The sequence below is a fragment of the Schistocerca americana genome, chromosome 7 (assembly GCF_021461395.2).
Source record: "Schistocerca americana isolate TAMUIC-IGC-003095 chromosome 7, iqSchAmer2.1, whole genome shotgun sequence".
NCBI classification, from domain to species: Eukaryota; Metazoa; Arthropoda; class Insecta; order Orthoptera; family Acrididae; genus Schistocerca; species Schistocerca americana.
Window position 1 is genome coordinate 376,602,421 of NC_060125.1, and position 27,794 is coordinate 376,630,214.

At 46.4% G+C, this 27,794-nt stretch overlaps 1 protein-coding gene and 1 non-coding gene across 2 annotated transcripts in view; one reads left to right on the top strand and one right to left on the bottom strand.

Annotated features, from left to right (window-relative positions):
* The window catches only part of LOC124622175 (acetylcholinesterase-like), a 115,816-nt gene that overhangs the window by 50,790 nt on the left and 37,232 nt on the right, over positions 1-27,794 (top strand). Inside the window, exons 5-6 of the mRNA XM_047147818.1 lie at positions 11,957-12,142; positions 26,419-26,618. Of these exons, the coding sequence (XP_047003774.1) occupies positions 11,957-12,142; positions 26,419-26,618 (386 nt within the window). The remainder of the gene's footprint in view (positions 1-11,956; positions 12,143-26,418; positions 26,619-27,794) is intronic.
* On the bottom strand, positions 22,196-22,270 carry Trnas-uga. Its single transcript has one exon. It is a non-coding gene; the product is annotated as a tRNA-Ser (tRNA).

Consider the following 27,794-nt stretch of genomic DNA (forward strand, 5'->3'; position numbering starts at 1 on the left):
GACTACTGTGCGAAAACTAAAGGCCATACAGAAAGTAGAAACATATCAGTGGACAGGAAATCTCTGTAGCTTTTAATTCACGATGCAGGTATTCAGTATAGCCACTCTTTGTGACGCTGCACTCGTTGATATGGGTGGACGAACTAGTGCATGCAATTCATTGCTGCCCTGGGAATTGCAAAAATATCAACTCGCTTTGTAAATTACACTACTGGCCATTAAAATTGCTACACCACGAAGATGACGTGCTACAGACGCGAAATTTAACCGACAGGAAGAAGATGCAGCCCGCATCTCGTGGTCGTGCGGTAGCGTTCTCGCTTCCCACGCCCGGGTTCCCGGGTTCGATTCCCGGCGGGGTCAGGGATTTTCTCTGCCTCGTGATGGCTGGGTGTTGTGTGATGTCCTTAGGTTAGTTAGGTTTAAGTAGTTCTAAGTTCTAGGGGACTGATGACCATAGATGTTAAGTCCCATAGTGCTCAGAGCCAGGAAGATGCTGTGATATGCAAATGATTAGCTTTTCAGAGCATTCACACAAGTTTGGCACCGGTGGCGACACCTACAATGTGCTGACATGAGGAATGTTTCCAACCGATTTCTCACACACAAACAGCAGTTAATCGGCGTTGCCTGGTGAAAAGTTGTTGTGATGCCTCGTATAAGGAGGAGAAATGCGTACCATCAAGTTTCCGACTTTCACAAAGGTGGGATTGTAGCCTATCGCGATTGCGGTTTATCGTATCGCGACATTGCTGTTCGCGTTGGTTGAGATCCAATAACTGTTAGCAGAATATAGAATCGGTGGGTACAGGAGGGTAATACGGAAAGCCGTGCTGGATCCCAACAGCCTCACATCACTAGCAGTCGAGATGACAGGCATATTATCCTTTTGGCTGTAACGGATCGTGCAGCCTGGTCTCTGAGTCAACAGATGGGGACGTTTGCAAGACAACAATCATCTGCACCAACAGTTCGAAGACGTTTGCAGCAGCATGGAGTATCAGCTCGGGGACCATGGCTGCGGTTGCACTTGACGCTGCATCACAGACAGGAGCGCCTGCGATGGTGTACTCAACGACGAACCTGGGTGCACGAATGGCAAAACGCCAGTTTTTCGGGTGAATCCAGGTTCTGTTTACAGCATCATGATGGTCGCATCCGTGTTTGGTGACGCACATTGGAAGCGTGTATTCATCATCGCCATACTGGCGTATCACCCGGCGTGGTGGTGTGGGATGCCATTGGTTACACGTTTCGATCACCTCTTGTTCGCATTGACGGCACTTTGAACAGTGGACGTTACATTTCAGATGTGTTACGACCCGTGGCTCTACCCTTCATTCGATCCCTGCGAAACCCTACATTTCAGCAGGACAATGCATGACCACATGTTGCAGGTCCTGTACGGGCCTTTCTGGATACAGAAAATGTTCGACTGCTGCCCTGGCCAGTACATTCTCGAGATCCTTCACCAATTGAAAACGTCTGGTCAATCGTGGCCGAGCAACTGACTCGGCACAATACGCCAGTCACTGCTCTTGATGAACTGTGGTATCGTGTTGATGCTGCATGGCTTAACTGCCAGTTAAGAAGTAGACTGTTCTGACCACAACTGACAGTTCCAAAGCATTGAGGACATGGTACAGGTACCATTTATGGCCACATACAACAGCGCAACCTGCAGTTTTAGCTAGCACTTGCATTTATGTTCAAACATGCATCTCTCGCGATGTTTCCAAATTTTTCTCGTCCCCTGTATGTGTCATTTTTCCGTGTGTATTGTAGTTTCCGCGCAGTCATCTTCAGACTTCCCGTAGGTAATTACGAATAATCCTGTTCCCGAAATGATTGCATTTACAGATCAGAATACTAGCATCCAATACTCCATATTCGTATGATAGTCGCGTAGTTGTGATATCGCGACTAACGGGAGCAGCAATATCAAAAAGCGGTAAAGCACATCGTCGATAGTCCACGATCTTTCTTGTGTCGAGTTCCAACGTGCTGGTGGATGTTTCTCTTCCTTAGACGAGACGTAACATGATCTTCTCATATACAACCAAGATTCACGCCGAGATCTGAATTAAAACTCATTTCGTAATGTTTCCTTGTGCACTTCTAACCGCTAAGTGCGGTTGTGCCGAAACATTAATTATTTGCATATACAAACACATGGCGCATTTTGTACCACTTTGGCTTTTGCTCCAAGTTGCCATCACGGAGATGCAATTTTAATGGACAAAAATGTGCATTGTACACATTTATTTCTATGGGTCTTCGGTGATCGGTTTCATACCAGCTGCGTTACACTTTGGATTTATTGATGATTTTATGGGGCAGGCTACCATACTACTGCTCTTCAACTGAATGACGTTAAACATGTACATAACCTTTTCTACGGTTGAGATATAAAAAAATTGGTTTATAGTACAATAAAAATGATTGTGTGTGGTACTTTACCGCAAAATAGAGAGGGAGATACTGTAGTCGGTGTTAAGGCGATGACAACTGTCATGACAACGATAAATCCGGCACGTGTTTTGAAGTGATCTACCAACAGATGATGAGTGTGTTGTAAGGATGGGAGGATAGAGGAATGACAGAAGTAGGACAGTGCAGATAAATAGGAGTAGGATGTAATACTGGGCCGGGAACAACTGTAACCGGAGCAAGAAGGAGCGAGAGTGTGTCAGGATGCTCCGAAAGGTGTTGGGGCCTTGATCTAAGGAGACGTTATGGGAATTACAGCAGATTTTCGGATCAGGAAGATGGAGCCTGTCGAAGTTGCCTTGCAATAAAATGTGATGTAGAGGACCCACCCTGATAGCAGAGTGCTATGACGCTGCCTCCAGGATTCGAGGAGACGAGCCAAACCTAGATCAAATCCATCTCACGTATTAACAATGAAGGCTGGCGAGCCGACCAGCCTAGATGTAGTTTTTAGGCGGTTTCTCAGATCCTGCTGGGTAAATTCCGGGCTGTTACCCAAGTCTCGTCTCAGATACACCCTACACAAATATTTAGCAAAACGTTCACACATTCGAACGTAAAACTTACTCTACACGCAGTCAGATGGGGTAGACTCAATCTGTCCCGATGTTAGTGTTGGCTTTAGGAACCTCTTCATTGCTAAAATCCATATAACAGTGCCGATCCCGTGGAAATACGACCATCCATAAAGCCGATTCCCACACCAGATATGCCCCAACCCCCCCCCCCCCCCCTCCAGTACACCTCCTGCAGTGTGCTGATGACACCACCTTCCTTGCCCTCGCTCCTACCCTTCAACGGTCCCAACGCTTTCTCCTTTTTGCCGCATGGTGTAACCAATGGCACCGAAAATCAATCCTTCCAAGACCCAGCCAATCATTGTAGGTCGTACAACTCGTTCCTTCCAGCTCCTTGATTTTTCCGTTACCATCTGCCCTGTCCTGTCCGTCTCTCCCCCTCCCTCACCTACCTTGGCCTCACCATTGACCGTTACCTCACCTGGATCCCTCATCTCTGCTCTATCCAATCCAAAGCCCACAACCGCCTCTGACTCCTTAAACTCCTCTCTGGCCGGACATGGAGGCTGAACCCCTCTACCATCCTTTGCACCTGCAAATCCTTAATCGGTCCCATCCTCTGTTATGTCAGTCACACCTGGATATCTGTCTACCCCCCCCCCCCAAATTCTGTAAGTCCCTCAGTCCCTCTAGATCCTCGAGCACCATGCACTCCGCTTCGCCTTCTGTACAAGCCTCCCGTCTCCTATGCAGATCCTCTATGACCTGATTCCTCTCCCCCATCTGCTCCTTTTCCTAGAATGTATCTGCATCCTCTACACCTCCCGCCACCTTTATCCTCCTCATCCCCTGCTTGCTCCTCTCCTCTCCCATCCCGCCTGCTGCCAGATCTTCCCCATTCTGTCCCCCCTACTTTCCAACTTCACACCCTTCGTCTTATTTCAGGTGGCTTCCACCAACTCCCCCTCCCATATGATGCCCTCTCTCCCTCCCTCCCTCTGTACTTTTCCTGGGCTCTCTCTCGCCCCACTTCCATTCTGTTCTTCCCTGCCCATCCTCTCTTTGACTCCCTTCTCTCCCCCAAGTCCTTTTGCTTTCCCCTCCACTGCCTTCCCCACTCCTTCTCGTGTCTGCTCTGCCCTCTTTTTCTATGTCCTCTTCCTCCATAGGCTCCCCCCCTTTCTTCTTTTTCACTCCTGCCCCCTTCCCCCCCTCCAACCTCCATCTTCCGCCGTGTCGCCTATAGTGCTGTTTCCAGTGAATGTTCACTGTTGTGTGTCCCCTGTCAGTGTAGCAAACAGCCACCATACTATCGATTGTTGTGTTTTTTATTTTGCGCCAACAGATGCAAGACTGTCGCCGTGTTATTTAATTGTGCCTGTCTACTTAGTGTGTGTCTTCATCTGCATCGAAAATGCCGTGTTTTTATATTTTAAATTCCGCAACTTTCTGCCATTTTAGTATTATTAACGAAGTCACCGTTTTATCACCTTTTTTATATTGTTTGTTACCTTACCATTGTTTGTTTAACTCTTCTCTCGGCTGTAGAGCAGCGTATTAAGCTGTTGTCAGCCCGCCCCTACCCCAGTGGGGGGAGGGGGGGGGGGGGAATCGAAAATCAATAAAGAGAAAAAAAGTGGAGATATGTGGAGGGACGAAGAAGAAGAGAGGCTATGGTGTGGAGGTCGATTGCTGCTCCATGTCCCTGGACTTTCTGTGTCTCGCACTTGCTGATTGAGCGTTTCTGTCCACATGGTATGCGTCAGACGCCATCTACTGGTGAATGTTTGAACTCGTTGCTCCAGTATGTCGTTATCTGTGCCGCAGCTGCTGTCATCTTCCGGATTAAGAGCTGATGGTCTTTGTCTCAGTTGACGCTGTGCTAGGTAAAGAGTTTGTTACCTTTCTTATATTGTGTGGGCACTTCATGGTTGTCTCCAAGCGCTTGGGTGTCTTGAATCTTTATGGACTACGTTATATGTTGTGGTATCGAACAGGGATACTGAAAATTAAATGGACTGTTAAAGAGTGAGATCTGGTGTAGAATCAGGAAGAAAGGCAATATAAGGAAAAGTGTCACCAGAATATGGGACAGGATGATAGGACCTGTGTTAAGAGATCAAAGAATAACTTCCCAGTTACTAGAAGAAGTTGTAGGGGTCAAAAAGTGTAGGGGAAGGCAGTGATTACAAAATCTGCCTCAAATTTTCCAAGACTCTGTTGTAAGTGCTATTCTGAGGTGAGACTGCCATAGAAGAGGAAGTCGCGGTGGGTGATATGAAATCAGTAAAAAGTTTACCCATAATCAATACGGGATTGCGCTAGCGCCGACGTGTAATGCTGCCCTGATCGAACACTGCACTCGTGCTCTGTTACACGGGGGCTAACAGGCCTCTCAGTTTCCCCAACTTAGGTGGTACTGTGCCCGAAATATAATTCGTAAAGTCTTTGTACGTCCATTTTTCCAGAGATGGCTGCATGACTCGGTTGTTCGACACAGGATGTCAACTGAAACACCTTTCAGCCGTCTAGTTTCTAAACCTATTCTATTTGGCTACCAGTTTCGGTGATTTACTACGCCATTTTCAGCCCCCTGGCCAATGTGTAAGAAGATTTCACCTCCTTTCTGGCCCTGTTTTGACCAGAACTGAGGTGAAATCCTCCAACACATCGGTCAGGGGCCTGAATATGGCGTTGTATATCGACGAAACTGGTACCCAAATAAAATAAGCTTGGAAAGCAGACGGATGAAAGATGTTTGATTTGACATCCTATAATTCGTAAATGCTAGACCCTGCGGCCTCTGCGAAAAATTGATTTGATTCTTCTCCTGCGTGGGTTTGTTGCCTATTCGTCAACGCCATTCACCCACTGCACTGATGAAACAAAACATTATGACCATCCGCTTAATGAGCCAGCCGCTGTGGCCGAGCGGTTCTAGGTGCTTCAGTCCAGACCCTCGCTGCCGCTACGGTCGCAGGTTCGAATCCTGCCTCGGGCATGGATGTGTGTGATGTCCTTAGGTTAGTTAGGTTTAAGTAGTTCTAAGTCTAGGGGACTGATGACCTCAGATGTTAAGTCCCAAAGTGCTTAGAGCCATTTGAACCATCGGCTTAGTGAGATGTTGGTCTATCTCTGAGTTCCCATTTTACTGATCATAGCTTCGACAAGTTTTTGTCGGATTTCCGGAGGTATGTGGCACTAAATGTCTACGCACAGGTCACGCAGTTTCCATAAATTACGGACTGATGGTTTGTGGACGATTGATAAGAGTTCATCTTGCGTTGCAGCAGTGTGCGCTGAACGACGTGCTCCGAAACACTTATGCATGCACCAGAATTGTAGCCTGTCTTCCGATCTGTCATATATCTCCATTTATCCCGCTTTACAGAGCCCCTCTGACCTTCACGTTCTGAGACAGGGCATGAACGTCTAACATCTTGTCGCCTAGTAGTGGGTTCACCGTCCTTGAAGCACTTTCCATAGATGCTCACAACAGTAGCACGCAAACAGCGGAACAGCTTCCCAGTTTTCTAGATGTTCGTTGACAGGAGTCGAGCCATAACTATCTGTCAAAATCGCTAATGTCATTGGATTTCCGGCTCGTATCGTCAATGGCATGGTTTTCCATTCACCTCTGCTACGCTTATACATTTTGCTTACCGCGTTACATGCCTTCAACGCGACTTTGTCTCGTGATGCGCAGTAGCCACATTTTTTTTACTCAACTGTGTATAAAGTTGAAAGCTACTGCTAGGTTCTAACATTAAGGGGAGGTTTACTATCTTTTGGTTCAAAAAATCGATTTTTAAATGCATTTTTGGATCCATAAAAGTGTTTAGAATCCACCCCTGAAACTGATTTTCCGAATACGGAACGGAAATATTTGTTATTCGCGGTTGAACAAAAAAAAAAAAAATGCACGTGCCTGAAATCCCCCCTTTTCACGCACCAGTTTTTCTCTTTCGGGGTACGAGTTATTGTACCGGTGTTTGGGAGGAAACACACAAAATTCAAATGAAAGTTTGAACGTATGTGTTTGAAAGGTCACCTCCCAGCATTTGCTTTCTGGTGCGAAGACTGTGGATATTGCGACTTTCCTGGCAGTGAGCAGCTTCAGCGAAGGGTATTCAGCAATTCTGAAGACCATGACAACGATGGGCGTCACCCTGGGACTCTATTCGGCGCAGTGCGTCAAGCATTCGGACGACCACCGGATTCAAGCGGCCGAAACCCGCTTGTCACCGGCCGTACGAGCAGCGCAGGATGGCCCAGATCAAGCAGAACGCCCTCTATGAGGAAGAGGAAGGACTAGTTTATGGACCCGAAATAGCAGATTCAACGTACATTGCATAATATTGCATTTTTCCCGAAATCACGTTTTTTTTTTTTTTTATCGTGCAGTATGGTAACTTCAAATCTACTGAACCGATTGGCACGATTCTTTGTTTCCGACGAAGGTAACTAAATTGTCTTGGAGTTGTACCACTTTTATTCCGATCCATCATCGATAAAAAAAAACCTATTTTTTTTCAAATGGCCTCCATTTTGTTTCCTATGGTCCAAATAACTTATGCGAGGTACAACTCCTACAGAACCTTACATACTTCGCTAACGTCAACTCAATTTTGATTCCAGACGAGCCGGCTGACCTGTGACATAGTGCGTTTGGAGGTCTACATCGAAATTTTGTTTCGTTCCGACTGCACTTCCGCCTTTGCTCTTCGACATTTCCGGTCGAAAATTCCAGTTTGTAGAGGAAATATCAATAAACATTTTGACCAAATTTGACATTAATACCTATAACACATCTCGAGAAAAAAAAATTCTCGAAGAACATGCTTTTTTCGGTCCAAAGATAGTAAACCTACCATTAACCTAAGAGTACACAGCATATTATGTCTCTGATTCTACTGTCCTGGAAACAACCCGTTATATGAAATTTGACCCATAAACGAGCAATAATGCAATCTGAATGCTATTAGTGAAACACGCGGAAGTGAACCAACCAACACAACGAAGCAATAAAGGGGCACTTAACGCAAGTTAAATCAAGATAAACTGCATTCTAAATCTTCGATTGTTCTACTACAACCTCCCAGAGTTAATGTATCACTACTTGTAGAAGTGATACGTGCCATGCAGATGTAAATCCACAGAGTATTTTATAATGCCTAACGAATGGAAAATGTCTCATTTTACAGCAAAATCGCGAAGAAATCTTCGCTGCAGCACTTGTCTTGAAGACCACTAGAACTCGTCTATGCTGAAGAGAGTTTAGGAATTATTTCAAATACGTTGTACGTAAGGGTGGTGCTTTCATCCACAAAACCTGAATGGGCACATGCGGGGAAGAGCATCAAAGATCGGAGGAGTAAAAAGGACTTCGTGAAGAAAAGGATTCCGAGGCAGCTGAATTTAAATTCAGATAATATTGAGAAAATAGACACAGAAGCTCATGAATAATACATACGAATGTTTTCCAAGGGAACACGTGGTTGTACAGAGACACGCACTTACAAAAAAGAGAAAAATAGACCCATATTCATAACAACACCCGTAATATTATTTAATGACTGGGAATGTAGTGTGATAAGCCGCTGATATGCTCGGATGAATCAACGAAAAGCTCATATTGATCCATACGTATTCTAATAAAGACGCAAATCGAACGAAGAAATAATCTTGCTCAGGTGGTCCCCAACTGCAAAGCATGTCACATGAATAAATATTAAACAGCACCAACACATAATTACGTCAGTGCAGTACAATCAGGACGCAACTGTCTCACCAGGAATACTGGACGATATAGCTTAAAAATGCCCGTTTAAGTACCACAGTACAAATGTCTATACTCACAAGTCGGCAACAGGTAGAAGATGTTCACAGCCGCAGTGTTGCTTACACTAGGGTACTCAAGTCGTGGCACCAAGAAATATGAATAGCTGGCGCGACCCAACGTCAAAGCGCTTATTCGGGACTTGCTTTGCACCACCCAACTGAAGATTAAACTATTTTTAGTAAACAGGATTCTGACATACTATTTTTGAGTCACAAAAGTGCATAACCACTCGCATACATGATAGTGGTTTATATCGCTTTCAAGGTAATTGAGCTAGTGGGAATTGTTCGTCTTTTTCATCTGTCTTTTTTCTTACTGGATTTTGTAGCTGCTCTTTCTGTCGTATCGTCTGGGCTTGAACATGCCACCCATTCTAGAAGGATTTTAATGAATAATCATCGCGTGGTGTTGCAGTTCTTCTTGTTATTTCCGTGCTTACCACGTAAACAGGAAAGAGTAATTCCGCCTGATGCAAGACACCAACAAAACAAAACAGAAAAAAGGTGTCTTGTATAAGGTGGAATTACTCGTTCCAATTTTAATGAAACTTACCCCGGTAGGTGAAGCTTACGTAAGTGTATCACTTATTGTCTTGTCGGAGCTTAAACAACCGAGAGCGGTAGCACAGTGGTACGACATTATCCCCGCACTTGGGAGGTCTGTGCTTCAAATACTCGTCCGGCCACACAAATTTAGATTTCTTGTACTTCCCCTACATCATTTAAGGTTTGCTGAAAGAAGAAGGTTGTGCTCCATATCTAATGATGTAGTCCTTGATGGCACGTTAAATCTCAATGTTCCTGTTTTCTTCACTTACAAACTTGGGTGAACGTCCACGGTTTGGCTCACTCCCGTGGAAATTCGTTTCCTGTGGGTGACTTTTGGACGGTCATCAGCGTGTAGTCCTTAGAACCATGAGCTGCCTATGATGTGCTACAAACTACAACGTACATCAGTATCTCCAACTCCATCGGCAATTACATGAATGACTTGACGTACAGGCTGGGCAAAAGTCTGGGATTGTTTGCTGATGATGCTGTGGCGTACAGTAAGGTGTCGCAGTTTGGTGACTGTAGGTAGATACAAGACGACTTAGACAAAATTTCCTGTTGGTGTCATGAATGGCAGCTAGCCCTAAATGTGGAAAAATGTAAGTTAATGCGGATGTGTAGGAAGATCAAACATGTAATATTCGGATACAATATTTCTAGTGTCCTGCTTGAAACAGTCAAGTCGTTTAAATATCTGGGCGTAGCGTTGCAAAGAGATATGGGCTGGAACGAGCATGTAATAACTGTGGTAGGGAAGGCAAATGGTTAACCTCGGTTTACTGGGAGAATTTTAGGAAAGGTGGCACACCTGTAAAGGAGACCGCCTATAGGCTGCTGGTACTGCTCGAGTGCTTGAGATCCGTAGTAGGTCGGATGGAAGAAAGTCATCGAAGCAATTCAGAGGCGGGCTGCTAGGTTTGTTGGAGGTACCTTCGGAAACTCAAATGGGAATCCCTGGAGGGAAGGCAACGTTCTTTTCGACAAACACTATTGAGAAAATTTAGAGAATCAGTTGCCTGCCGATCGATTCTGCTCCCGCCAACATACACTACTGGCCATTAAAATTGCTACACCAAGAAGAAATGCTGATGATAAACGGGTATTCATTGGACAAATATATTATACCAGAACTGACATGTGATTACATTTTCATGCAGTTTGGCTGCATAGATTCTGAGAAATCAGTACCCAGAACAACCACCTATGGCCATAATAACGGCCTTGATACGCCTGGGGATTGAGTAAAACAGAGCTTGGATGGCGTGTACAGGTACAGCTGTCCCTGCAGCTTCAACACGATACCACAGTTCATCAAGAGTAGTGACTGGAGTATTGTGATGAGCCAGTTGCTCCACCACCATTGACCAGACTTTTTCAATTGGTGACAGATCTGGAGAATGTGCTGGCCAGGGCAGCAGTGGAACATTTTCTGTATCCAGAAAGGCCCGTACAGGACCTGCAACATGCGGTCGTGCATTATTCTGCTGAAATGTAGGATTTCGCAGGGATCGAATGAAGGGTAGAGCCACGGGTCTGAAATGTAACGTCCACTGTTCAAAGTGCCATCAATGCGAACAAGGGGTGACCGAGACGTGTAACGAATACCATCACGCCGGGTGATACGCCAGTATGGCGATGACGAATACACGATCCAATGTACGTTCACCGCAATGTCGCCAAACACGGATGCGACCATCATGGTGCTGTAAACAGAACCTGGATTCATCCGAAAAGATAACGTTTTTCCATTCGTGCACCCAGGTTCGTCGTTGAGTACACCATCGCAGGCGTTCCTGTCTGTGATGCAGCGTCAAGGGTAACCGCAGCCATGGTCTCCGAGCTGATACTCCATGCTGCTGCAAACGTCATATAACTGTTCGTGCAGATGGTTGTTGTCTTGCAAATGTCCCCATCTGTTGACTCAGGGATCGAGACGTGGCTGCTAGATCCGTTACAGCCAGGCGGATAAGATGCCTGTCATCTCAACTGCTAGTGATACGAGGCCGTTTGGATCGAGCACGGCGTTCCGTATTACCCTCCTGAACCCACCGATTCCATATTCTGCTAACAGTCATTGAATCTCGACCAACGCGAACAGCAATGTCGCAATACGATAAACCGCAATCGTGACAGGCTACAATGCGACCTTTATCAAAGTCGGAAACGTCATGGTACGCATTTCTCCTTACACGAGGCATCACAACAAAGTTTCAGCAGGCAACGCCGGTCAACTGCTGTTTGTGTATGAGAAATCGGTTGGAAACTTTCGTCATGTCAGCACGTTGTAGGTGTCGCCACCGGCGCCAACCTTGAGTGAATGCTCTGAAAAGCTAATAATTTGCGTATCACAGCATCTTCTTCCTGTCGGTTAAATTTCGCGTCTGTAGCACGTCATCTTCGTGGTGTAGCATATTTAATGGCCAGTAGTGTAGATGTAGAATTACAGTCTGTAAACATGGTAGTGCCCGCATCGAGATCACTATCCGTTCTATGGCGGTAGGGAATTGGTACAAGTGTTTATACGTTCCTCCTAAAACTGATGTCCCTTGACGCAGGCTTCCTGAGCACCGGGGACGAGGCGGCTCCCGGCAACGCAGGCCTGAGGGACCAGATGCTGGCGCTGAGCTGGGTGCAGCGCAACATCGCGGCGTTCGGCGGCGACCCTGCCAGGGTGACGGTCGGCGGCGAGAGCGCGGGCGGCTGCTCCGTGGGTGACCTCATCATCTCGCCAGCAGCAGCAGGTAGTCTGCCGTCCGCTCACCTCACGTTCACCACGACCCATCTGAGAGTATTCGAACAATTATTCATTTACATCAGCGAGCGACGTGACGCAGTGGTTAGCACACTGGACTCGCATTCGGGAGGACGACGGTTCAATCCCGCGTCCGGCCATCCTGATTTAGGTTTTGCCGTGATTTCCCTAAAACGCTCCAGGCAAATTCCGGGATGGTTCCTCTGAAAGGGCACGGCCGACTTCCTTCCCCGTCCTTCCCTAATCCGATGAGACTGATGACCTCGCTGTTTGGTCTCTTGTCCCAAACACCCCGAACCTAACCCAATTCAATTACATCGTTTTTCCCTTTTATTTAGGCAGACGATAATCACATCTCTCACTCATACCACAGCCGATTTCTACTATAAGCTTCAATCAACTTCAGATCTACCACTGCTGACCATTAAAAACACACGGAAGGATAGCAGATAACGGGATATTAAAGGTTTCCTGAAATGACTGCCAATTGTACTAATCGTGCGAGCACCAAAGAAAGTACGCTTGACAGTAACAATGGCCCTAACATGGTTGGGTATCACGCCGAATTGTGGTTGATAGACATATACATGTTCCACGCTGCTTCGCCTCAAACATAGTGTTCAGCGTGCTAGTATATTGCCAACCTGTGACTAGGTGTCAGGTTCAATACGTCACAAATATAAAGGCTCTTGTCTAAATTAATGGCTATATGAACCAGAGATGGTTGTGTGGTGTGCACAATATTATCCCACACCATCACGCCGCACGTTAGGCCCGCATCACGGAGAAGAATGCAGTCTAGTATCGTTCACTCTCTTCGGAGCCAGCCGCGCGGGATTAGCCGAGCGGTCTTAGGCGCTGCAGTCATGGACTGTGCGGCTGAACCCGGCGGAGGTCCGAGTCCTCCCTCGGGCATGGGTGTGTGTGTTTGTCCTTAGGATAATTTAGGTTAAGTAGTGTGTAAGCTTAGGGACTGATGACCTTAGCAGTTAAGTCCCATAACATTTCACGCACATTTGAACATTTTTAACATCTTCGGAGCCTCGACAGACGGGTATGTCCAACGAATTAGCGTACACATAACTAGCACTCGTCTGAAACGACGACTTGGCCCCATTCTTGTGCCTCGTGCGTCGTTGCTGAACACACTAACGTCGGCGAGATTCTCTCTGCTGCCGCGTCAAAGGAAACCGCAACAATGCTCGCCGAGACGACAGTCTGTGGTGCTCCATACGCCGGCACACTGTCGTTGACTTGCCGACCGTGGACTCTGCGGCCCCATACCGTCAACGTGATGTCTCCGACTACAAATATTTTAGCCATGACATTTTGGACTGTTGAAGGATGCCGCAACATTGAGGGAGGCATTGCTCGGAACCAGCACAGTGGAAAACTGGCTACTGGGAATTGCCACTGTATCTGTAGCACCTGCACAAGGGTCTGAAACGCCATGGTGGGAAAGTCTACGGAGCCGCACAATTCGTGTGCATACTTTTGTTGCTGCAAACCTGCCTGTAGAAGCAACACCACTGGTCAGAATGACGTCAAATTGCAGCGGAATACTATCGGAGAAGGGGGAAAGGGTATGGCAGAAGAAAAATAAATAACTAAAGTGAAGCAACAGATGCCGCAATAAGCGTCATAATTTAATAACGATCCACCAAAAATGACAAATGAATCATACAACAATGCCTGAGGTGTACGTCTGACGATAAACAAACTGTACTGCTCAGTGTGCGTGGGTGTACAGATGTGATACTGTTAGTTACGTAAGCCCATCCACCATGACAAGGTCATATCACATCGGATGGGAAAAACCGGTTCCTAATTGTCCTGAGGCCAAAAACAGCCTAAAAACCATCACTCATATCAGTTTTTAACTGTCCCGAGGCCAAAAACCGCATAAAAAGCATCAATCAAAATCAAATCGGGCAATTAATACTGGCGCAAAGCATAATCGATATACTGTCCACCGTTTTCTGCAGCAAGCTGACATCGAGAAACAGAATGTTCCACAACTACTCTAAGTGTTCCCGGGGTCACGTTCAGAATGTGCTGCGCAGTATGCGCCTTCAATGCAGCAATACTGAACACAACATCTTTTAGATAACCCCACGGCCAGAAGCCACACGGATTAATATTAGGTGATCGGGACGGCCAGGCCTTAGGGAAATGAAGGATGTTTCGTAGGATTTTACGCACCGTGCTCACGAGTATGTCTAATGTTCGGGCAATTCTCCATGCACTACAAGTTTGCACACCACTACTCGTCTCCACCTGCATTGCTGTGCCCACTGCTTCCACCGACGTCGAATCAGTTCGTTTCCTCACTCTACCAGGTTGCACAACAAAAGAATCCGTCTTTTCGAATTTCCGAATCATTTTCTCCAGACGACAGTCATCGGACCAACGCCCTTTTTCAAACCCTTCAGTGTATGGAACTTCTGCTCAGCGACGTGTGCACAGTCATCATTCTTTCAATACAGCTTTACAAGCAAAACGCGATCCTGCATTCAGACAGTCAAGGCGAACGTCGCCCTGTACCCGGCGTGTTTATACCAACTTTTATGGATCGTGCGCATGTTAGGTGTTTTTATGTACGTATTATGACACATACAGCGCCATCTATTAATAAATTTTCACACTATTTTTTTTTCTTTTACCATACGTTTTCCTTGATCTTCAATTATATTCCGTTGCAATTGGACGTAATTCTGACCAGTGGTGTTATTTCTACAGCGTTTTGAAAGTTTGACTTCAATTATAATCACCCCGTATTTTGATTCATGATGCTTGACATCTGTAAGATCCAAAATGGCCGAGGGCGCCAGACACCTGTCCTCTCGCCGCAGTTGAATTCCTCAAATGCGGTGTATATAATCCTCCTGAATCTACAGATTCGATATTCGAAAGACAAAAGTGGAATCCATCCAGTGCGAGCAGCAATATCGCGGTACGATAAACGGTCTCGGTAGGCCACGATTTTGCCGCTACTGAATCTTGGTACGTCCATACAGAAGGCATAATACCATCATCTCACAAACAACCAACATCCAACTGCAGTTTCTGAATAAGAACGTTGCGTAATCTTTCCCTATACAAAGAATGTACATAGCGTTACTGGTACGTACTTCGTGCAGTTGCACCGAAATGCTGATCACTTGCATGTTAAGGCATACAGCGATTAGACAAAAATATGAAAACATCACTAGGAATGCATGCCTGAACATAAATGCAGATGTTGGCCACGCCTGCAGGCAGCGCTGTCGTGTCTGACCACGATCAACGCCTGAGCAATACCTTCAATATGTTCCAAGTGTCAGTCACAGCCAGAACTGTGTCCTGTGTAGATGTGAGCGCATGATGGCGGCGCTTAATGAAGTCCAACGTGGGGAAATTATTAGTGCTCGTATAGTGGGGTGCTTCTGTAATTCAGATAGCCGAACCGTTTCATGTTTCAACAGGCAGTATATCGAAGGGTTATACCGCATACAGGAAAAGCGGAAAACCTCATCCGCTAAGTCACGACGCCGATGAAAGTGTGTGGAGTGACTGAGGCGGACGGTAGCTGAAGAGGGTTTGGCGAAAGACAAGAGGACGGCTGCTGAAAAAGTCGCTGCAGTACTGAAGTCGTACCCGCCAACCCAGTCAGCACCAAAAGCATCACGACGTAACCTTCATTAGCAGTGAATCGCAGGGCGAGCTGGAATTACAAAAGCACTCACCAGGGATGCAAATGTCCGTAATAGAAAAAACATGTTGCAGAAGCCACAAAATGAAATGAAATGATCGTATGGCATTGTTGGCCGGGAGGCCCCATGCGGGGAAGTTCGACCGCCGTATCGGAAGTCCTTCTTAGTTGACGCCACTTCGGCGACTTGCGAGACATCCAGTCTTCAAGAGGCACAGAAAATCCGTGACCCCGCCGGGAATCGAACCCGGGACCTCGAATGCGGGAAGCAAGAACGCTACCGCAAGACCACGAGCTGCGGACAAACTTCGACTTTGGAATAACTAAAGAAAGTAATTTTGTCGCATTAGTCTTGTTTCAATCTGACAGAAGATGCATAAATATTCAGTCGGATGTTGATCAGATTTCAATGTGGTGCAGAGACTGGCAACTTGCTCTAAATGTTCAGAAATGTAAAGTTTCACACTTCACAAAACTAAAAAACGTAGTATCCTATGACTATAACATCAATGTGTCACTGTTGGAATCGGCCAACTCATACAAATGCCTGGGTGTAACACTTTGCTGGAATATAAAACGGAATGATCACACAGGAGGCTCACTCGTGTGTGAAGCAGGTGGTGGACTTCATATTGGTAGAATACTGGGAAAGTGCAATCAGTCTACAAAAGAGATTGCTTTCAAATCACTCATGCGTCCGGTTCTAGAATATTGCTTATGTGTATGGGGCCCGTAGCAAATAGGACTAACAGGGAGTATCGAACGTACACAGAGAATGGTAGCACGAAAGGTCACAGCTTTGTTTAATCCGTGGGACAATTATTACTCTACAGCCCACCACGTATAGCTCGCACAGGGATCGTGAGGATAAGATTAGAATAATTACTGCACTCACAGAGGAATTCAGCCATCCTCCCCGCGCTCCTTCAACGTGGATGAAGCGGAAAGAAATTCTAATAACTGGTCCCCATACGCCACTCTGAGCCTCCGATGCAGACTGGTTGTTGGCAAGAGTGAAACGTGGTGGGGGTTCGGTGATGATTTAGGCAGCCATACCATGATATCCCGTAGACTGCAAGGTTACGCTGCAAGATCGCGTTACTGCCAACGATTATGTGACTATTTTGACTGATCAGTTCTGTCCCCTGCTACAGTTTTTATCCCCCAATGGTAATGCTACGTTTCGTGATGAAAGGGCCCATGTGCACACAGCTCGCATCGTGCAGGATTGCTTTGCTGATTACGAAAACGAATTGTCACATATCCCTCGGCCACCAAAGTCTCTGATCTCAACGTTATTGAGCCTTTGCGGTCTGCTTTGGAGAGAAGGGTGTGTGATCGCTATCCACCGTCACTACCGGAACTTGCCACTATTTTCCAGGAGGAATGGTTTAAGATTCTGTTTATAATCATATAGGACTTGTCCTTATCCACACCGAGACGATCGGAACTTCTTTTGAATGCCAACGGTTTTCCTACACCATATTAGGCATGGTAAAGTGCTGTGTTTATTTCTTTCCACTTTCTTGTCCAACCCTTGTAATACATTTCATGGCAGTTTGACGTTTATTGCATATCTCCATCTTGGTGTTGCATTTTTAATGAACAGTAATGTATAAACAGGACTGCCACTCGTGGTCTCGCTCTAGCGTTCTCGCTTCACGAGCACGGGGTCCCGCGTTCGATGCCTGGCGGGGTCAGGGATTTTCACCTGCCCCGAGATGACTGGATGTTGTTGTGTCGTATTCATCATCATTCATTCCTATTACGGTTGGAGAAAGGAAACGGCAAACCAGCTCCATTAGGACCTTTCCTAGTACGGCTGTGCAAGTCTCCCGCATCGTTCCCCTACGCTCTGTCAAGAATTGCGTTAACGACTAACTATTCATGCAATTAGTCTCTACTCATCTTGTCACTAGTGGTACAAACCACACATTACTCTCGTTCTGTGTCGAGACCGCACGCTGTACGCAGCAATGCCAAATGTTGCACCACAACAGGGCCACTTGAGATCTGTCCGTTGTCGGACTGTCTAACGTGGCGTGTAAAAGTGTTTGTACATGAATATACAAGACAATTGGACACGATAAACGATGCACTTTGGCGATAAAAAAATGGCTCTGAGCACTATGGGACTTAACATCTGATGTCATCAGTCCCCTAGAACTTATAACTACTTAAATCTAACTAACCTAAGGACATCACACACATCCATGCCCGAGGCAGGATTCGAACCTGCGACCGTAACGGCCGCGTGGTTCCAGACTGAAGCGCCTAGAACCGCTCGGCCACTCCGGCCGGCTTGGCGATAAAAACATGATTACATAATATTAAATACTTTTTAATTGAAAGTAAAATAAATATGAACCACAAATCAGCCGTATTTTCCAATAAAATGAAATAAAATAAACGATCGATAAAATGTATGTAAAATGAGAAATCTTGACGTAGCGTAACATGACATTAAAATGTACTTCTAGAAGACAATTAGTAAGGAAACAAGTCATCAACATAACGTGTTTAAAAAACTGGTAAAATATCAGAGAAGGGGGGGTGATAAACATAAATTAATTTACGAAAACGGCAGTAAGTGAACGGTCAGCTATTGGTTGTTCATGTATCCTAAACCCAGTTTTCTCTACAATGAACGGTGGTGCGGTATGTTGGCGAAGTTTCCATTGACAATTATTGGATTGAAACCTTCATTTTCAATTTCCGAAGCAGACAAATAAATTGTGCGGAATGGTATGAAACAAGCTCCACTTAGTTGTCTGTAATAAATAAAATTAATAACACTGACGTATCAACTGGAAAAGTTGGGAATAAGCTGTACTGTTTGCCAACCCAACAGCTTAATCACCTCTTCATCTCGCTCGGTATCCCTGATAGTTATCGACGTCTCAAAATACCTTCCTTATACCAACTGCGCCGTACCAACACTACGACGTCTGTTTTACAAGAACGCTGCTGCGATATTTTTGTTTATATAAGGGAGAGTTAATCGAAAATGAGACAGATGGGAGGAAAACGAAGTACAGTAAACTGTTTATTATTTCATGTTATTTCGATTTATCTCCAAAAGATAATTCTTTTGATTGTTGAAGATTTTATAAAGGTTGTATTTGGCGAAGATCACAACACAGTAAACAGTGATTACCAGTTTCAACCGCATAAACGTTCACCTTCAGATCATCATACAAACATGCGGTATCTAAATCAAGAAAATAAGTAAGACATATAATCACAACTGTGTTAACACCCCTAGGGAAATCTCAACTTACAGTCGTATTTACAGTATACGTCTAAGTGTGTAAAACAAATTTAAGAAACATCGCTGTATTAATTTGAATATAAAGTTAGCCTTAATGCCCGATCACAGAGTTAGTCAAAGTCATCTATATGAAGGTAGCAAACAGACTTATCATATGTGCTCTCTCTTTCTCCTATGAATTCCAAATATGTGCCCACCTCTTCATCTCATAGTACCATTTGCAACGTACGTCCTTAATTATTTGCTGGACATATTCTGATCTCTGTTTTGTTCTGTAGCTTTTACCCTCTTCTGTTCCCTCTAGTACCATGGAAATTATCCCCCGATGTCTTAATAGGTGTCCTAACATCCTGTCCCTTCCCCTTGTCAGTGTTTTCCATATACTTATTTGTCCGCAGCTTGTGGTCGTGCGGTAGCGTTCTCGCTTTCCGCGCACGGGTTCCCGGGTTCGATTCCCGGCGGGGTCAGGGATTTTCTCTGCCTCGTGATGACTGGGTGTTGTGTGCTGTCCTTAGGTTAGTTAGGTTTAAGTAGTTCTAAGTTCTAGGGGACTGATGACCATAGATGTTAAGTCCCATAGTGCTCAGAGCCATTTGAACCATATACTTATTTCCTCGACGATTCTGCAGAGAACCTCCCCATTCCTTACCTTATCAGTGTACTTATTTTTCAAAATTGGTCTGTAGATCACATCTCGAATGCTTCGATTCTCTTCTTTGCCGGTTTTCCCGCAATCCATATTTCACTACCATACAACGCTGTGCTCCAAATGTACATTTTCAGAAATTTCTTCCTCAGATTAAGGTCTATGCTTGAAACTAGTAGAATTCTCCTGGCCAGGAATGCCCTATTTGCCAGTGCTAATCTGCTTTTTACGTCCCCATTGCTCCGTCCGTCCTGGGTTATTTTGCCACCTAGGTAGCAGAATTCCTGCATCGTATCTACTCCGTGATCATCAATCCACACGTGCATTGTAAATACGACTGTAAGTTGCCATTTCTCTAAGAAATGACGAAGTGTCTCCCTTATTCTCTTGGTTTGCGCATATCTGTATCCGCATCTGAAGATGACCCTACAAGCAACTGAAACCAGCAATCGCTATTTTCTACATTGGGATCTTGACCAAATAAAGGTTGTAATACAATCTACAATATTTAAGTTTACAGATTGCTGTCTCTGTGCTGATTATGTCAGATAATTACTGCATAGAATGAGATTTTCACTCTGCAGCGGAGTGTGCGCTGATATGAAACTTCCTGGCAGATTAAAACTGTGTGCCCGACCGAGACTCGAACTCGGGACCTTTGCTTTTCGCGGGCAAGTGCTCTACCAACTGAGCTACCGAAGCACGACTCACGCCCGGTACTCACAGCTTTACTTCTGCCAGTACCTCGTCTCCTACCTTCCAAACTTTACAGAAGCTCTCCTGCGAACCTTGCAGAACTAGCACTCCTGAAAGAAAGGATATTGCGGAGACATGGCTTAGCCACAGCCTGGGGGATGTTTCCAGAATGAGATTTTCACTCTGCAGCGGAGTGTGCGCTGATATGAAACTTCCTGGCAGATTAAAACTGTGTGCCCGACCGAGACTCGAACTCGGGACCTTTGCCTTTCGCGGGCAAGTGCTCTACCAACTGAGCTACCGAAGCACGACTCACGCCCGGTACTCACAGCTTTACTTCTGCCAGTACCTCATCTCCTACCTTCCAAACTTTACAGAAGCTCTCCTGCGAACCTTGCAGAACTAGCACTCCTGAAAGAAAGGATATTGCGGAGACATGGCTTAGCCACAGCCTGGGGGATGTTTCCAGAATGAGATTTTCACTCTGCAGCGGAGTGTGCGCTGATATGAAACTTCCTGGCAGATTAAAACTGTGTGCCCGACCGAGACTCGAACTCGGGACCTTTGCCTTTCGCGGGCAAGTGCTCTACCAACTGAGCTACCGAAGCACGACTCACGCCCGGTACTCACAGCTTTACTTCTGCCAGTACCTCGTCTCCTACCTTCCAAACTTTACAGAAGCTCTCCTGCGAACCTTGCAGAACTAGCACTCCTGAAAGAAAGGATATTGCGGAGACATGGCTTAGCCACAGCCTGGGGGATGTTTCCAGAATGAGATTTTCACTCTGCAGCGGAGTGTGCGCTGATATGAAACTTCCTGGCAGATTAAAACTGTGTGCCCGACCGAGACTCGAACTCGGGACCTTTGCCTTTCGCGGGCAAGTGCTCTACCAACTGAGCTACCGAAGCACGACTCACGCCCGGTACTCACAGCTTTACTTCTGCCAGTACCTCGTCTCCTACCTTCCAAACTTTACAGAAGCTCTCCTGCGAACCTTGCAGAACTAGCACTCCTGAAAGAAAGGATATTGCGGAGACATGGCTTAGCCACAGCCTGGGGGATGTTTCCAGAATGAGATTTTCACTCTGCAGCGGAGTGTGCGCTGATATGAAACTTCCTGGCAGATTAAAACTGTGTGCCCGACCGAGACTCGAACTCGGGACCTTTGCCTTTCGCGGGCAAGTGCTCTACCAACTGAGCTACCGAAGCACGACTCACGCCCGGTACTCACAGCTTTACTTCTGCCAGTACCTCGTCTCCTACCTTCCAAACTTTACAGAAGCTCTCCTGCGAACCTTGCAGAACTAGCACTCCTGAAAGAAAGGATATTGCGGAGACATGGCTTAGCCACAGCCTGGGGGATGTTTCCAGAATGAGATTTTCACTCTGCAGCGGAGTGTGCGCTGATATGAAACTTCCTGGCAGATTAAAACTGTGTGCCCGACCGAGACTCGAACTCGGGACCTTTGCCTTTCGCGGGCAAGTGCTCTACCAACTGAGCTACCGAAGCACGACTCACGCCCGGTACTCACAGCTTTACTTCTGCCAGTACCTCGTCTCCTACCTTCCAAACTTTACAGAAGCTCTCCTGCGAACCTTGCAGAACTAGCACTCCTGAAAGAAAGGATATTGCGGAGACATGGCTTAGCCACAGCCTGGGGGATGTTTCCAGAATGAGATTTTCACTCTGCAGCGGAGTGTGCGCTGATATGAAACTTCCTGGCAGATTAAAACTGTGTGCCCGACCGAGACTCGAACTCGGGACCTTTGCCTTTCACGGGCAAGTGCTCTACCAACTGAGCTACCGAAGCACGACTCACGCCCGGTACTCACAGCTTTACTTCTGCCAGTACCTCGTCTCCTACCTTCCAAACTTTACAGAAGCTCTCCTGCGAACCTTGCAGAACTAGCACTCCTGAAAGAAAGGATATTGCGGAGACATGGCTTAGCCACAGCCTGGGGGATGTTTCCAGAATGAGATTTTCACTCTGCAGCGGAGTGTGCGCTGATATGAAACTTCCTGGCAGATTAAAACTGTGTGCCCGACCGAGACTCGAACTCGGGACCTTTGCCTTTCGCGGGCAAGTGCTCTACCAACTGAGCTACCGAAGCACGACTCACGCCCGGTACTCACAGCTTTACTTCTGCCAGTACCTCGTCTCCTACCTTCCAAACTTTACAGAAGCTCTCCTGCGAACCTTGCAGAACTAGCACTCCTGAAAGAAAGGATATTGCGGAGACATGGCTTAGCCACAGCCTGGGGGATGTTTCCAGAATGAGATTTTCACTCTGCAGCGGAGTGTGCGCTGATATGAAACTTCCTGGCAGATTAAAACTGTGTGCCCGACCGAGACTCGAACTCGGGACCTTTGCCTTTCGCGGGCAAGTGCTCTACCAACTGAGCTACCGAAGCACGACTCACGCCCGGTACTCACAGCTTTACTTCTGCCAGTACCTCGTCTCCTACCTTCCAAACTTTACAGAAGCTCTCCTGCGAACCTTGCAGAACTAGCACTCCTGAAAGAAAGGATATTGCGGAGACATGGCTTAGCCACAGCCTGGGGGATGTTTCCAGAATGAGTTTTTTACTCTGCAGCGGAGTGTGCGCTGATATGAAACTTCCTGGCAGATTAAAACTGTGTGCCCGACCGAGACTCGAACTCGGGACCTTTGCCTTTCGCGGGCAAGTGCTCTACCAACTGAGCTACCGAAGCACGACTCACGCCCGGTACTCACAGCTTTACTTCTGCCAGTACCTCGTCTCCTACCTTCCAAACTTTACAGAAGCTCTCCTGCGAACCTTGCAGAACTAGCACTCCTGAAAGAAAGGATATTGCGGAGACATGGCTTAGCCACAGCCTGGGGGATGTTTCCAGAATGAGATTTTCACTCTGCAGCGGAGTGTGCGCTGATATGAAACTTCCTGGCAGATTAAAACTGAGTGCCCGACCGAGACTCGAACTCGGGACCTTTGCCTTTCGCGGGCAAGTGCTCTACCAACTGAGCTACCGAAGCACGACTCACGCCCGGTACTCACAGCTTTACTTCTGCCAGTACCTCGTCTCCTACCTTCCAAACTTTACAGAAGCTCTCCTGCGAACCTTGCAGAACTAGCACTCCTGAAAGAAAGGATATTGCGGAGACATGGCTTAGCCACAGCCTGGGGGATGTTTCCAGAATGAGATTTTCACTCTGCAGCGGAGTGTGCGCTGATATGAAACTTCCTGGCAGATTAAAACTGTGTGCCCGACCGAGACTCGAACTCGGGACCTTTGCCTTTCGCGGGCAAGTGCTCTACCAACTGAGCTACCGAAGCACGACTCACGCCCGGTACTCACAGCTTTACTTCTGCCCGCGAAAGGCAAAGGTCCCGAGTTCGAGTCTCGGTCGGGCACACAGTTTTAATCTGCCAGGAAGTTTCATATCAGCGCACACTCCGCTGCAGAGTGAAAATCTCATTCTGGAAACATCCCCCAGGCTGTGGCTGAGCCATGTCTCCGCAATATCCTTTCTTTCAGGAGTGCTAGTTCTGCAAGGTTCGCAGGAGAGCTTCTGTAAAGTTTGGAAGGTAGGAGACGAGGTACTGGCAGAAGTAAAGCTGTGAGTACCGGGCGTGAGTCGTGCTTCGGTAGCTCAGTTGGTAGAGCACTTGCCCGCGAAAGGCAAAGGTCCCGAGTTCGAGTCTCGGTCGGGCACACAGTTTTAATCTGCCAGGAAGTTTCATATCAGCGCACACTCCGCTGCAGAGTGAAAATCTCATTCTGGAAACATCCCCCAGGCTGTGGCTAAGCCATGTCTCCGCAATATCCTTTCTTTCAGGAGTGCTAGTTCTGCAAGGTTCGCAGGAGAGCTTCTGTAAAGTTTGGAAGGTAGGAGACGAGGTACTGGCAGAAGTAAAGCTGTGAGTACCGGGCGTGAGTCGTGCTTCGGTAGCTCAGTTGGTAGAGCACTTGCCCGCGAAAGGCAAAGGTCCCGAGTTCGAGTCTCGGTCGGGCACTCAGTTTTAATCTGCCAGGAAGTTTCATATCAGCGCACACTCCGCTGCAGAGTGAAAATCTCATTCTGGAAACATCCCCCAGGCTGTGGCTAAGCCATGTCTCCGCAATATCCTTTCTTTCAGGAGTGCTAGTTCTGCAAGGTTCGCAGGAGAGCTTCTGTAAAGTTTGGAAGGTAGGAGACGAGGTACTGGCAGAAGTAAAGCTGTGAGTACCGGGCGTGAGTCGTGCTTCGGTAGCTCAGTTGGTAGAGCACTTGCCCGCGAAAGGCAAAGGTCTCGAGTTCGAGTCTCGGTCGGGCACACAGTTTTAATCTGCCAGGAAGTTTCATATCAGCGCACACTCCGCTGCAGAGTGAAAATCTCATTCTGGAAACATCCCCCAGGCTGTGGCTAAGCCATGTCTCCGCAATATCCTTTCTTTCAGGAGTGCTAGTTCTGCAAGGTTCGCAGGAGACCTTCTGTAGAGTTTGGAAGGTAGGAGACGAGGTACTGGCAGAAGTAAAGCTGTGAGTACCGGGCGTGAGTCGTGCTTCGGTAGCTCAGTTGGTAGAGCACTTGCCCGCGAAAGGCAAAGGTCCCGAGTTCGAGTCTCGGTCGGGCACACAGTTTTAATCTGCCAGGAAGTTTCATAATTACTGCATATTTTGTTTACCAGTGACTATATGAGATATTACATGTCACTGTATATTCTACAAGTAGTCGATACTGTAGCTAACATCTATGGTCATCAGTCCCCTAGAACTTAGAACTACTGAAACCTAACTAACCTAAGGACAGCACACAACACCCAGCCATCACGAGGCAGAGAAAATCCCTGACCCCGCCGGGAATCGAACCCGGGAACCCATGCGTGGGAAGCGAGGACGGTACCGCACGACCACGATATGCGGGCCCTCCCATAATGCCGTACCATACATTAACCCGCCAAGGTCGCTAATGTTCCACTTGTCGCAGCCACCGTAGATTTTCCGTTGCTCAAAAGTGCATATTATGCCGGTTTACGTTACCGCTGTTGATGAATGACGCTTCGTCGCTAAATAGAACGCTTGCAAAAAATCTGTCATCGTCCCGTAATTTCTCTTGTGCCCAGTGGCAGAACTGTACACTACGTTCAAAGTCGTCGCCATGCAATTCCTGGTGCATAGAAATATGGTACGGGTGCAATCGATGTTGATGTAGCATTCTCAACACCGACGTTTTTGAGATTCCCGATTCTCGCGCAATTTGTCTGCTACTGATGTGCGGATTAGCCGCAAAAGCAGCTAAAACACTTGGACATCATGATTTGTTGAAGGTCGTGGTTGACGTTTCACATGTGTCTGAACACTTCCCGTTTCCTTAAATAACGTAACGATCCGGCGAACGATCCGGACACTTGGATATGTCGTCCAGGATACCGAGCAACGTACATAGCACACGCCCGTTGGGCATTTTGATCACAAAAGCCATACATCAACACGATACCGACCTTTTCCGCATTGGTAAACGGTCCATTTTAATACGGGTGATGTATCACGAAGTACATACCGTCCGCACTGGCGAAATGTTACGTGTTACCCAGTACTTATACGTTTGTGCCTATTACAGCGCCATCTATCGCAAAGCGAAAAAAGTGCTCCTACTAAAACATTCATATTTCTTTGCGTACTACACGAATATGTAATAAAAAATGGGGGTTCCTATTTTTAAAAAAACGCAGTTGACATCCGTTTGACCTATGGCAGCGCCATCTAGCGGGCCAACCATAGCGCTAGACAAGTTTCGTTCTTTGTAGTGTTTTCGTTTGACGCTTATTTCGTGAGATATTTGGCCCGGTCACGATCAATGGACCACCCTGCATATCATGTAATCAGACTTTTTCCTCATCATGTCGATAAAATAATCGGGAAAATGATCTTCCAAACACGACATAACTAAAACTAAAACTGGGAGTCACTACTCAGCGGGCTACACGTTCTTGCAGGGTTGTTCCAACAAGCGACTATCATCAGCGGGGAGGCGGTGAGCCCGTGGGGCATCGTGACGGACCCACGGCGGAGGGCGTTCGCCTTGGGCGAGGCCCTGGGGCTCAGCACCAACGACTCGCAGCAGCTGGTCGACTTCCTGAGGACTCAGGACGCGGCCGACCTCGTCACACACGACGGTGACGTCATTCCTCCAGAGGTGAGGCAGTGTTTTCTACTCGCATTCTAAGACGTCTACTTAGTTTTCTCTTCCCAGACGACCGATAATTCATTACTTTCTCACAATTTATTTTCTATTTCTCTATCAATATTATCCTTCCACTTCATTCTATTTCGTTCTATCTTGTAATTAACTGAAATGATTTTTAAATCTGGTGTTATTTTGTCATTCCTTATTTTATCCATTTTATTATAAACCCTCACATATCTGATGAACTTCATCTCTGTTGCCTGCACACGTGTGTCCATAATTCGAAGTTACATGCAAGAGTAAGTACAACCACAACTTTGCAAAATTTCATTTGTGTTTCCGTTCTTGTTCTTCTTCCCATAGCTCTTCCAATCGTTTTTAGAAAATACATTTTAACCGTCAGCTGTTTTACTTAAACTACACATCATCTAAATAAAACAGCTGATGATTACAATGTATTTTCTAAAGTACTTAACGGCTGTTGGTTCTCACCTGATGAAAACATTAAATTTCTTCCAAATATTCCGCTGATAGCTTGAAACGTACTAACTTTTCTCAATATCTTTGGCATAGTTAAAACTAACCTCACATTGTAGGTAACTGAAGTGGGATGCCTGTTCTAAAATTTTCTCATTCGTTTTTATTTTCGGTATGACTGGTTTCTTCCATTTGAAGACCAAGATCTTTGTCTTACTTGCAGATGTAATTAAATTGTAGTATATTGTGTTTTGGCTCAGTCTATGCAAATTATCTTCTAGTTCCTGTAAATCTCATCAGCATATAAGACCGTGCAGCACCTTCATTAAAATTTACGTCTACTTACACACCTGTACACCAAAGGACACCATCATGTAGGTTTTACAGATTAGTTACTGTACCAGTGGCACTCCCCCCCCCCTCCCCCCTCTCACCTCTCTCCCCATGGGGGAAGTAAGATTCTTAGTGCCACTGCCCATGATTCCGAATTTCTCTAACTTTACCATCATGGTCGTTTACACGACATATATTTCGGAGGAACATTTTGTGAGCACGACTGTCCGCGATTCACATAGTCTTCTTGTAACATCTGCCATCCCAGTTCGTTGGGCATGTCTGCAATAATTTCGCGTAGAGTAAACAAAATGGAGACGAAGCGTGAGGCTGTTTTTTGAATCTCTTCTATCTCGTACGGTAATCCAACCTGGT